Below are 13,558 nucleotides of genomic sequence, written 5' to 3'. Positions count from 1 at the left end.
TATTAATATTAGTTGAAGTAACTGGGAATCTTTAGCCTGGGGAAGAAAAGACCCAGTAGGAACATGAAAAATTTTATTCTTGTATGAAAAATTATTATATGGAAGAGGGATTCAATTAATTATATTTTGCCCAAAGGATCTATTTCCTAAGAATTAGTAAAAAAAATTCTAGCAGTAAAGTTTCCCAAAAGTGACACTGATGGGTCAGAGAGATGTTAGATTCCTTTTTCTTAAACATTTTTGAGTAGAAACTGAACTTTTTCTCAGATATGCCATATTAGTGATTCCTTTCATGTATGATTTAGAGATAGAAGGAGAGGGAGAGGGAAAAGGAGAGAGACATATAAAGAAACAAAGAGAGAGAGAGACACACACACACACAAAGAGAGAGAGGGACAGAGAGAGAGAGGGGCGAGAGACAGAGAGAGAGAGAGAGAGAGAGAGAGAGAGAGAGAGAGAGAGAGAGAGAGAGAGAGAGAGAGAGAGAGAAGGGGGGGAGGATGTTGGTGGGGGGAGAAAAAGAGGAGAGGAAAAGAGAAACAGGGGAATCCATTACCTCTATATGCAATCCATTCTACTTTTGGTCAGTTTTAATTATGAGGAATTATTTTTTTTCCTCATATGTGCCCATTTCTGACTTCTATCCATTGTTCCTTCCAGGGAATGAAAAAATCAACAAAATCTTTGGTCTTAAAGCTTTTGCAGTATAGTTGATTTCAGACTATGATGAAGCAATAAAAGGCCAAAGAACAATCTTCTTTGAAATTAAATTAATCTGTATACTCTTTAAGTGATACTTCTAATATTACTATTGCTTCAAAATGTTGAAGATCTTTGAACTCCTCTGTGTGGATTCCCCTTATACCAGGGTAGATTGGAATGTATCCAAAAGTCTTTTTTTATTTTACATCTCATGTAATGAAATGATCCAGTATTCTCAGATGTTTTTGCTAGTAGAGGTTACATTGTAGCATGTTTTATTGATTTGGAAAGGCTTTGAATGTGGTCCAAGTGACAGACAGTGTCTGCTGTAATACTTAGCTAAGCAATGTATGGAAAGACATATTACCAGCAGGTTGGCCAAAATGAGTCCTTTGGTTATATCAATTCAATAATTAAAATAACTTAGAAGAAAATGGTGTTTTAAAATTTACAAACCACTAACTGAATGTATAAATAGGTAACTAGGATTAGGTTTCATACGGACTGAAAAGCATCTAGTTCTCTTGGGTCTGATAATCTATTCACCAGAACAACATGTGGATAATTTAGTTTCCAAATAGCTCTAACCAGGAGGCTTTCTGAAAACCCATAGTCATAGACAGCCATTATTTTAATATTTTTTATCCTTAATCTCTTGAGATATTTTTATACCAAATGGAAAAGGGACATCTGATTCCTGGTTATCATTACACTTTGTAACCTTAAAATTAATTATTGAAATTCTTGCCCATATTTGATGAAGAATATTCTGCTTCCAAAAGTGAAATTCATTTATATTTCTCAATTCCCAAAGGAATTTTGTTACCAGTTGGCAGTGGCTGTTGGCAGTCATGGTTGTTGTTTCAAAGCAGAAGCATTGTAGGAGGATGGAATTATACAAAAAAAATTCCTTTTATTTTATCCTCAAAATGTTTGAAAGGGATTAATAATGCTAGGAGAAGTAACAAAATAAATTCAATAATGTTTCAAATTTTTAAAGTTATAGTAGTATTATTCATGTTCCTTTTTTTTCTTTGCAGGAAAAAAATGAGACAGATTATTTTATATATATAGTACAAATTTTTTCTTTAGTATTCTCCTTGAACAAACATATAAATAAAAGATGTATATCTATATACATATATTCAAATTTTAAAATTATCATAAAATGATTCTTTAAAAATTAACTTACTCAAATTGTATGTTTTTATGTTTTTGCAAAGTTTAGCTCAATAGAAGGGGGAAAACACTTTAATTAATACTCTCTCAAAGTGAAATGAGGGAAGAAAATAAGTTTCCTGCAACTAGAGTTCTAGCAGAGGCTGGATGACCACATGCTGATATTCTTTAAGAGATTTTTATTAAGATATGGACCTGCAAATGTGGGGGGGGGTCAGGAAAAAATGAAGAATTATAAAAATTTTCTTGCAGTTGGGGAAATAAACATAGGCTTTATGTTCCATGGAAACAAAAGACTATTATAAGTTCATTGAGAAAAGATATATAAAAGGAAAACTGAAGTAACTTAGTTGAAAAAGAAAGGAACTCAAGATAGATAGGAAGAAATGCCTGAATCCGAGAAAGGTGTTCCCTAGGGAGGAAAATGTCCTAAACAGTTAAAGAGGTCATACATCTGAAATTAAATTAAGGATGAATAATAAGTCTCTTGTTTATAGCTAGATATTGGATTTAAAAGAAGAAAAGAGCAAAGAAGAAAACAATTATTCAAAAAATAACATATCAAAGACTTTTAGTTTTATTTATTACATTGAGCTGAAGTATATAAAACATATCTACATATTTATAATATACATAAAGATATACATATTAGATGTGATGTTATAGATCATCTACTAACATTCCTATCTTTAATCCTCATCATGGTATGAAAGTGAGAATCATGGGAATTCATAGGAGTAATGAAATAGGCTGCATTTTTCTTATTTATTATGAATTCTTTTTTCTGTCCTTAAAGAGTTATATACTAAATAGGAAAGATGACAAATGTACAATATAATAAGTAGTGATCAGGGAAGAAGGAAATACAGAATCTAAGTAATAAAGAGTATCTACTATTAAAATACTGTAAATTTCAACTATATAGCCTTGCATAGGAGTAATTTACAAAGCAATCTATAAAAATAGAAGTTTTGGGGAAAGGATGATGTAAAACTGAAATATGGTCTAAAGCCTGGGACAAATCAGTAGCTATAATGAGGTATGCTGAGAAGACCTTAATTCATTCTTGTATATCATCATAGTATGAAAGTGACTCTTGCCTCTTAAATGTTTTGGTAGGAGAAATAAGAAAGTGATGGGCTCTTTATAGATGGACAGACATTATGGGCTCAGTAATAGATTATATGTTCAAAGATTAGCCACAGTGGTTTTTTGGGGGAGGATAGAGTTATAGTGGTACAATGTTTTACATCTAGAGAGGGAATATCTACACCAAATAATATTATATATGATTGAAGTACAGAAGTCAAAGTAATAAAGTGTATATACAATGAAAATATTGAAAATGTTGCCACCTACGCAGCCTAATACAAAAGTGATATAAAATATGTTTTCGCTTGGAAAAAAATGATTATATGTGTGTCTTTAATTATATATTGCAACATAGATTAATACCAACAGCCCGAATCTATCCTTTCAAACTATATATTCCCTCTCTATAGTCTCTTCCCTGCTTCTACCTGTAAGCCCAAGACCAATTAAATTCTGCTATTAAAAGAGAAATTGTGACAGCTTCTGAGTAAAATAGAAGTTTGCCTCATAATCAAGGTATCATTGCTGCTAATAACAGGTTTGTAATTATTTATTTTTATGCCCACTTTGCTTTGGCCCTTTGATTCTGCTATATCTTCTAATTACTGATTTCCTGCCAAAGTTGTCACTATCACTCTGCCATTCTTTTTTTATTTTTTTATTTTTATCTGATTGTTTTCTGAGGAATAGTCAAGAAAAGAAAAGATAGAGGAGTTAGTTTAGAAGCAGAACCAGTAGCATCATGCCACAGAAGCCAAGGGAAGAGAAAACATCAAAGAAGATAGATAGGCTTGTTTCAAAGTGCCAGATGTTGTTAAAAAGGAAATGAGCATAAAAAATTATAAGAAGTCATTAAATTTGGTGAACAGTTCATTGGATTGTATATTCATAGACTAAGAAGTGGAAAAGATCCAAAAACTCATCTGGTCTAAATACTTCATTTTATAGAAGGGAAATGGGGAAATAGATACCATAGTAGAATTATATAAGGTCACATACATAATTGCAGACATAGTATTAAAACTCAAGTCCTTTGATTCTAAATCCAGTGAGCCTCTTATTGTTGCCATACTACTTCATTGGTGACCTTTAAAAGACTAGTTTTTGTAGAGTTGTATGGACTTAAAGTCAAGTGGTTGAATAGCATTGAGTTAAGGCTACCAGATACCAGAGAATCATGGATTTTTCTTTTGCATTGTAACTACAAAAAAAAATCCACAAAAGTAGCCAACATGGCTACTTATCAAAAATCCCTAGTTGGTCTATGCATTCCTCTGAAAATCATATGCAGCAGAGAACTACATAGTTCCAGAAATGTCTGCAATAAAGTGGCAAGGAGTTTCTTCACCCAACTATCATCTGCAGTAACTGTATCTATAAGTGAAACTGAAGAAGTAGAAGGAAGGAGTAATTTTTCAACAAGTAAAGAAATGAGGAGATTGATCCTCCTGGTGAAAGAGCAGAGGATGCTGAATAATAATGAGTTCCTGGCTGATACAGAGAAGCTGCAGTACCAAGAAAGGGCCATAGGCCACAAAAAGGAAAAACAGAGGAACACTATGGGTGAATAAATCTACATTCTGTTCTTCATTGGTACCATGAATGATATGGGCTATGAAAAGCCAAGGAAAAAGTATTCAGTATTAAGAGATTACCAATTATCTTTCAACATTAAAATTGTCATAAATGTATAGGACTAGAGCTGAAGTAAAAGGAAATGAAGTTGTTTGGATAGATGATTGATTCTAGCAATTTCTACTCCTTTCCTCTGGAGAAAGCATGGATCTTCAGTCCTAGAATAGCACGATAAATTGGTAGAACTTTATAGATCTTTGAGGAATGTGTAGCTCAGAAAAAAAAAGTGTTTGATTCTCTAACAATAAATGCTTGTGCTGTGTGGAAAGCAGACAATATTATATATGTTCCTGTGAAGTAGAAGGGTTTTTTTTTGTATCATTAGATGCATATCATGGCATTTTGTTTCAAGTTAAATAATATTTGCTCCATATTTGATCTTTTACTCTAAGTGGAAGTTGCCATCTCCAAAACGTATTCCTTGGACACCTAGAAATGAGACAAATTATGATGTTCCCAAACAAAACCCTAGATGATAGCAAAGCAAACCCAAATCTGATGTTACTAAGGGAAAATCTGGGTGAAGGTACAAAGAAAGAAATTTGTGAGAATAACTTAACATACCCAATAGATTTGGCCCAGTCAGTTTATTATCCAATCATGGAGAGAATATGAATTTAGAATAAGACATATGATTGAGAAAGTGTGATTGGAAAAGGGTATTGGCTAATCATGCCTTTAAAGTAACAGATTAACAAATAAACAGCCTGATTGTTTTGGCAGTATCCCCAAAATATTAAAGAAGCAAACTCTTTGATGAATGGATTGGAGCAAAATGAGACAAGGGATATAGAGACTAGTTAGGAAATTACTTCAGCAATAATAATTATTATACTGATATTTTAGGAGTCCAGCAAAGAAATAATAAGCATATAAATAAGAGAAAGTTTAATGTGAATAGATAGGAAAGGATAGATGTGAATGACAGCATGGAGGCAGCATCAGTAGAAATTAGTATTTCATTGGATGTAGGAGATGAGGCAGAGAGAAGAACAAAAGATTACTTGGATATTCTCTAGCATAAAAGCTGGCTCAAGCTAAGAATGTTTTTCACATATTTAAACACAATGAAACATTATTTTAAAATACCTAACCATTCTTAGTTCATGGACCATTAAAAAAAACAAAATTAGCTAGATTTGATCAGAAGGTTATAGTTTGCCAGTCCTTGCCAAGGAGAATAGTGTCATTTATAGGGATAGGAAAATTAGTATAGTCTCATATTCTCAGTATTCAAGTTATGAAACCTCAGCCAGTTGTCACCCTTTTAAGTGCTGAGAGATAGAACAATGACTGTCTAGAGTAGTAAAAAAACCCCAGTATTTTTCAATTTAAGATTTCCTTCCAATCCTATTAAGAACATCTCCTGTCTTACCCCAATTCACTACTTAACCCCATATGACATCTAAATTTCCTATTCCCAAGTTGTCTCTCAGTATAATGAATTTGATACCCCACCTTTTTTTTTTCTTCATCTTCTTGGTTTGAGTTCACCCTGATCCTGAGAAATAGTTAGATTTCCTAATTCTTCACCTTTGCCAATTTTCTGTGTCTAGTAATCATCTCTTTCCCCTGGTAATCAGTAGTGAGAACCCTCTTTTTACTTCAAGAGAGTATCTTATTGATTCAGTAAACCAGAATCTTTCTGGAATTCCTTGGATATGACAAAATGTTCCTGCCTTGTTTTAAGAATACTACTATTATAGATGCTGTCACCACTGATTAATAAAAATTCCTACAAAGGAGTATTTTTACTTTTATATATTCAAGTGCAGGTCACTTAGAATTATAATTGAAAAAATTATGAAAATGCATATAATATTTTAAATTAACTCTCACAATAACATAATGGAAGGAGACTGAGTGGAGGCCTAGCTTTTCCACTGATCTTCCACTATGTCTTTGGACAAGCTTTGTTGACTTCAGATTTCTCATATAAAATAACAATAAGAATGATTTTAGTAATTGCATTTATGTGACATTCAAGATCTATAAAGTATTTTTCAAATATTCTTTTTATCTTTACAACAGCACGGGGGAGTAGGTCTTAATTATTATCCTAATTTTTCAGAGGATAAAACTGATTCAGATAGAGGCTAAGTGACTTGCAAAGAGTTATACAGCTAGTAAGTATCTGAGGTCAGATTTGAACTCCCCTTCCTAATTCTGGGGCCAGTGCTGTATTCTTGTGCTACTGTGTCTAAGCTATGAAGCAGTTTGCAGTTAGCCTAAGTATGCTCAAAAATCCTTTAAGCTCTGCCATATTGTGATGATTAAAATTTCAGAGTAGATGGAATATTCGGTTTAGAGATAAAAAGACTTGAGTTCAAATCTTACCCAAGGTACTAATTATCTAATTATCTGTATGACCAAACAATTCATTTAATCTCTTTTACATGCAGTTTTCTCATTAGCAGAATGGAAATATTAATAGTAGTGAAGATCAAAAGATTTTAACAGGGTTTTATAAACCTCAAAGCACAATAAAAACACTAGTTATTATTTTTCATTATACTAATGATCATCATTATTACTTGTTGAAAAAAACTGCCATTTTCATATTGTTTTTGTGATAATTCAAGGTTATCATCCCACTGTCACTACTCATGTCCTGTACTGCCTACATGGAAATAATAGACAAATATTAAGCCTAGAGCTTTTATGTACATTTCTGTATGATTGTGAAGAGTGCTGGTATTAGCAGAGTTTATGACTATAAGGTCATCTGCAGAGATATTAGAGAATGATTACCACTATCACATTTATTTGGTCTGCTCAGCTCTGATCATGTAGTTCCTCTAGTACCATCCTACAGAAGAAATATAACTGATCAGTCACTGTAGAGAATCAGAACTCTGAAAAGGTATACTTGAATCAAGGACAGCAGGGTGCTTATAGTTAAGTACCTACTCAGTAAGAGATAATGGTTCTCTAAACATGTAGTTAATGTGATATGGTGATGTAATGTCGCATGCTCTGTGTGCTGTAGTGATGTAATTGTATTGAGATATTTAAGGGAGTCTCAGACACAGAAAGAGTCTCTCTCAGTCACAGACACAGAGGACTCTCTCATCCACAGACATAGAAGACTCTCAGCACAGACACAGAGATGATTTGACTAGCCTCATGGTGGCTCTCTTGCCTTCATCACTTCACCTAAAGACCAAGGCCAGTCCAGAGATTCTCCAGAGAGCTAATCTTTGGTACTTGAATGTGGGGCACAAGAAGAAGCAGCAACGTCTGAGAACTGTTTGTGAGTAGGATCTTCTCAGAGTTCCTTCTGGTAACCCACATTAAAGAAAAGGGAGAAAAGACCCATTTTGAAGCTCTGGACATAAGGACCTACACTCAGCAGTTTGATGTGATCGTAAGCTCAGTGGAGAAGTCCCTGTGACCCAGAAATAAGGTAATAATAAAAATAGACAAGCAAGAAACTTTGGTAAGGGCTAAACTAGTCACTTTTATTTTTCAGTTGAAATGGGGCAAATACTAAGAAAAGAGCCTCCCCCACTCCAGGGAAGTGTGTAAAATGCATAATTAGGTTAATTCAGAAGCAAGGTCTATTGGTATCGTGGAAGCAGATCAGTGAACTCAAATATATTAGAGTACACGTCTCCTTGGCTGTTTAAAGGAGCAAAATTAGAGCTAAATATTTGGGAAATAATGGGAGAGCAACTAATTAAATATTATGAAGCCATGGACCCTGATTCAATTCCTGATGAAACATTACTTATGTACAATATAACACAACATTTGGACAGCCAGACAAGGAAGTGTGAGGAGAAAGTGCAGGAAAGGGATGGTACTGACAAAGCAGCTGAAACGCATGAAAAATTGGACAAGGAGTTAAGTAGAGCTCTGATGAATTTAAGGGCTATGGTGCTTCTCACTTTCACAGATCAATTACATCCAAGCCAGTGCCCTTAGAGCATTCCCTGTCTCCTTACTGTCCTCCCTCAATGTTGCCTTTGGGGGTAGAGGGAGGCGTAGTAAGGGCAGGAACACCATCAACACCACCCACACAGCAGCTTTATTTACCTCTTATGACAAAAGGCACTAATTAAAGCTAAAGAGGAAGGACAGGATACATCTGATTTGAGAATAGAAGCATACTTTGTGACTGAAGAAAAAAGAAGATATACTCCTTTTATTCTGGAAATTATCAAAGAGCTGAAAAAGGTCTACATTAAGTTATGTTAGGATGATATTAGAGAATTTGGCTTTTGAAATTTTAAACACTAATGATTGGAAATGTATAGCAAGGACATGTTTAGAATCTGCACAAAACTTGTTGTGGCTTTCAGAGTATAGTGAACTCTGTAGAATTCAAGCCCAATGAAATGGGCAACCTGGAGTTGAAATACCAGTCACCTTTGACCACCTAACAAGTGTAGGTCCTTATGTAGATACTTTAAAACAGATTAATTATCCTTTGACAGAATATGAGCAAATTGCTTCTGCTGCTTTCAAAGCATGGGGCACTCTTCCAAGAAGACAAGATAGAGGGGAAGTCTTCATGAAAATAGCAAAAGGTCCAAATGAACCCTTTGATGATTTTCTGGGAGGTCTGCAGACAGCTATCATATGAACTATTGGTGAAAATGCTACAACAGAAAATATGATAAGACAACTTGCTAAGAAAAATGTTAATGGGTTTGCAGAAGAATTATACTACGACTAACAAGGATGCTCCTTTAGAGGAGATCATAAGATGCTGTGCCACAGTGGGCAAAAATGCCTTTTATATGCAGGCTATGATGCAGACTTTTCAAGATATGAACATGGGAATACAGAGTCCCTTTTGGCAAAGGACTTCCAGAGAAACTCGTCAATATTTTCAATGAGGTAAAGCAAGGCATTTGAAAGCTCAATTGGCATAAAGATAGATTAAAAAAAATAGGGTGAGAGAACAAGACTCAAAATCCTATATCCAAAATGCACCAAAAGCTTCTATTGGGCATCAGAATGTAGATTGATTTAGGGAACCGGGAAACAGGGCTCTGCTCCAGGGCCCCAGGCAAAAAACACTTGGGGCATAATGGCAGCCGATGTTACACCCAGAGAGACTTTAGAAGCTCAGTACTCCAATCAGCCAAGACACAACCTGATGGGAAAAAGGGATTAGAATTGGGAAGAATAGAGTTGTATGTAGCTGGGACTACTGAGATATTCCCTGGAGAGTTGAAATCTGTCCTTTTCTGGCCTATAGATCCTTTGTCTCCAGGCATAGTAGGCTTGACCTTTTCACCTCCTGAGAGTGCTTACAAAACAGTGTCTATCCATATACTGATTTGAGAAACTGGGGAATATGTAGCTAATATGCCAGTCACTAATACAGGTAGATATTGTGTGACTTATCACCCAGGAGAAGTAGTAGCATCAGGTGAATTGATACACACTCCTGATAGGCAATCTGGTGATATTTATTCAGATTTTGACTCCCAGCAATAGAATCCAGGAATATTCTGGACAGCAGCCATTATAGTTGAACCTCCTATGCTCCCTATCTATGTAAATGGCATACCATTGAAAGGGTTGGTAGTCATGGGTTGTAAAGGGCTGAAACTCTGAATAGGTGCACTGGAATCAAACAACCAACCACTTAAGGCTAATTATCTATTAGACAATACTCTATTAGCATATGCTTGGAAAATGGCCCTTCTCACTATTCTGTGCTGGCTCCACCTTTTGGTGTATACAAATAATTATAGGAGGGATTAGGGGGTGGAGTAAGACAACCCAGAGTCACTTTGGAGGTGGACGAGAAGGAAAGTTGTGGAGAGCTTGCAGCATCTGTGATCTCCTTTACTTCTCCCCCTAAAGACCAGGGACTTTTGCTGATCATGACTCTGGCTGATCCTGAGGTTACAGGGAGCTAACTCATACTTCACAATGGGTGCAGATAATACAGTCATTAGAGATGCCATTTGGCCCAGCCATTGGCCAAAGATTAGGGCAGACAGTTTTATGTCTGTCATAGGAGGATCAATAGCAGCTGAAGTTAGTGCTACCCCTTTGAGATGGATATTTGAAGGTAAAACAAAAGTTTTTACTCCTTTTGTAGCTGAAAAAGCTCCATCCATCCTTGGGGAAGAGACATTTTACAACAGTTAGGATTATAAATGAGTACTTTGGCTTTTTAGGCAGGGCTGCTGTTGAAGGTGTGCCAACATTCTCACCTGTTCGCATTCAACGGAAAACTGATATACCAGTGTGGGTAGAACAATGGCCCTTAGCTAGTGATAAAATTCAGGCCTTATTAGATATAGTACAGGAGCAACTTGACCAAGGACACTTACAATTCACATCTGAAGTCATTGTCTAAATGCTTTATATTTGTAAAGCAGTGATTTTTTTTTTTTAGTGCATTACAAAATGTTTCCATGCTGATAGCTTGTCAAAGGTTACTGTACTAATAAATCATGGAATCAGGTCTGAAATCCTATTCATTGCCCAGCATTCTCTGTTCTACAAAAATCTTCTTGACTCTACAGGTATTGACATGTATTCCTGGATTCTAAAATTCTAAAATTCAGTTACATTCAAGATCAAATATTATTATCCATTATATTGTATGCATGAATTGATGTATTATGTTGCCACAGAAAATCAGGAGTCAACCTTAAAACATGTTCATCTTCCTTCTGATTGAAACATTTATGTCAGGTGACCACAAAGGGCATTCCATGCTCTTGAATGCATATTATATAGAGGAAGTATATCTGAAGCTTTCCATAAATATTATTAACATGTTGTAATTTTGTTTTTTAACATTGCATACTAATTATTTTCCTTATACAAGTAGCGATTTTCAAACTTGCTGCTAGTTTATAAGAAAGTATTAATTACCAACAATCCTTTTCATAATCTGATTATATATAAAGTTTTTGTGCAAAATAAAGAATTAAATAGATAATCCAGGTCAAAAGAAACATTTTGTCCTATAAAATCCATTTAATTTTGCCTTGAATTACCTGGATAATTTCCTTAAATCTTTCATTTTACTTTGTCTTTATTGATACAGCTTTTCAGTATAAGCTTTAATGATCTATGACTGATAAAATCATCAAGTCTAATATGAAGCATAAGATGAGAAAGGTAATCAATTAAAACAAAGCCAAATAACATAATATAGTTTCAATATTTCTTGGATTACTTATTGGAACTACACAGATGTTTCCATTGATATTATATTTTAGACAATTTCATTTTGCAGAAAAATTATGTATATATATATTTATGAACTAAAAATGTAATCTTAAAGTAAGACACAATCTTGTAAATTATGTGCTTCTTTGGTCAATGTATCACATTGAAATATGCATGCTGGATTATATGTCTCAAAGTTATATACAATAAGATGTTAAGAGTAATTTTTCAACACACTTCATATTTCAGATGGAATAAACACTCACAGAAAAGTTTCGGGAGTAAAAATATCTAGTACTGATAGGGCAGATTTTGACATACTATGTTTGTCAGTATTTTCTTTGGTTAAGTACTCAGTAGCAAATATAGCTTTTCATATTACAATAAAAAAAAGACAAGGAAAAGAAAAATGGAAACTATGAGTAGAACCCCATGGTTTATAATACTGCAATTTTTAGTCAAAGATTGCCACAAGACTTCTAGACAGGCTTCACAAAAATGGAAGCTATTTCTTTTTTCTTTTTTCCCTCAAAGATGTAACATACATGCTATTAAATTCCCATCCTTTATCAATCAAATCAATCAAATGCTTACAAAACATTAGATTCTTCTGTAAAATGGTTATTTTAACTTAATTACCACATATATAATTTATGTCTCAGGTAAAAATTCATTCATTTATGTTAAAAGAGCCATACACAAGAGATGTAAGAAAAATTTCCCAACATATATTTATTATAGACTACATATACATAAAACAATTAAAATTTGCATGGGATGATCCTAAGAAAGTAATACATTTTATTTGATTAGACATGTATGTTGAAATAAAGTAAATGCATGGTACACTTCTAATGTTATGGAAAAATGATGAGGCAAAAAAAAAATTAAGGTGTTCTCTTCTTTTTGTGAAAATGGGATTGTTTTCTGTCACTGGTTAATTCAAGGTTGCCTTTTCCTTTTTGAAATCATCCTAAAAACAAGTCAGTAGCTCAATAAGATAGGAAGCTGCTGACATGAAGATAAGCTCTGGAGGAGTTGGAATTTTATCTGTGATTTTCCTTATCATTAGTAGGGCTCTGTTAGTAATAGTAGGAGTTGCAAACACATTGGTTTGCCAATAACAACTCACAATTTGTGCATAGTTGAGTCTCCGAAACTGAGCAAATTTGCTCTCAATTTCTCGCCAGCGCTTGCTGAGCTGGATCAGGGTTGGCTCCACAGCCTTTGCTGCCCCATCCTTAGACAAGCTCTCAGCTTGTCTGTGCACTGCATTCAACTCTTCTGTCTTCTTCTGCAACTCACGATCAATCTCCTAGTGAGCAAAACCAATACAGGGCCCAGGACAGTTAGCTAACCAACCACAGCAACCAACTTGAAAGCAGCAAATATGTCTTTCAGAATTTTCAAAGGCTTTCCACTTTATTGAAATAATATAAAATATAGTGAGGGATAGACCTTACTATATGTTGGAGTTAAAGAAATCAAATAACTTTAAGTATCTCCTTGTTTGTGGTCCTTTTAAAAAAATTCTATTAAGTAGAGTGTATGTGAGGGATATTGAAATAATTGTCACATTTTCTTTCTTCTAAATTTGAGTGATTGAAAATTGCAGTGATAACTCTGTTATTTGGAATTGCACAAATCAAATTTTCAAGGGTTCTTGGAATTATCAGTTAATTCATTTTTTTAACTTTTGGAGAAACTCAACAGAGAATGAAGCAAAAGAAGAAAGTGGTAATAACTGAAAAAATCTTCAGACAATAGGGCAATGAATCTACATAGATTTGACAGAGGTGCA

General features: G+C 34.3%; 1 protein-coding gene across 1 annotated transcript in view; it reads right to left on the bottom strand.

The window, feature by feature from the left end:
* Nucleotides 1-13,558, bottom strand: part of DMD (dystrophin) — a 2,117,885-nt gene that overhangs the window by 1,269,929 nt on the left and 834,398 nt on the right. Inside the window, 1 exon segment of the mRNA XM_074300855.1 lies at nt 12,890-13,072. Coding sequence (XP_074156956.1) covers nt 12,890-13,072 — 183 coding nt within the window.

The sequence above is a fragment of the Sminthopsis crassicaudata genome, chromosome 3, assembly GCF_048593235.1.
Source record: "Sminthopsis crassicaudata isolate SCR6 chromosome 3, ASM4859323v1, whole genome shotgun sequence".
In the NCBI taxonomy this organism is placed as follows: Eukaryota; Metazoa; Chordata; class Mammalia; order Dasyuromorphia; family Dasyuridae; genus Sminthopsis; species Sminthopsis crassicaudata.
This window is presented reverse-complemented; position numbering and strand designations above follow the sequence as displayed.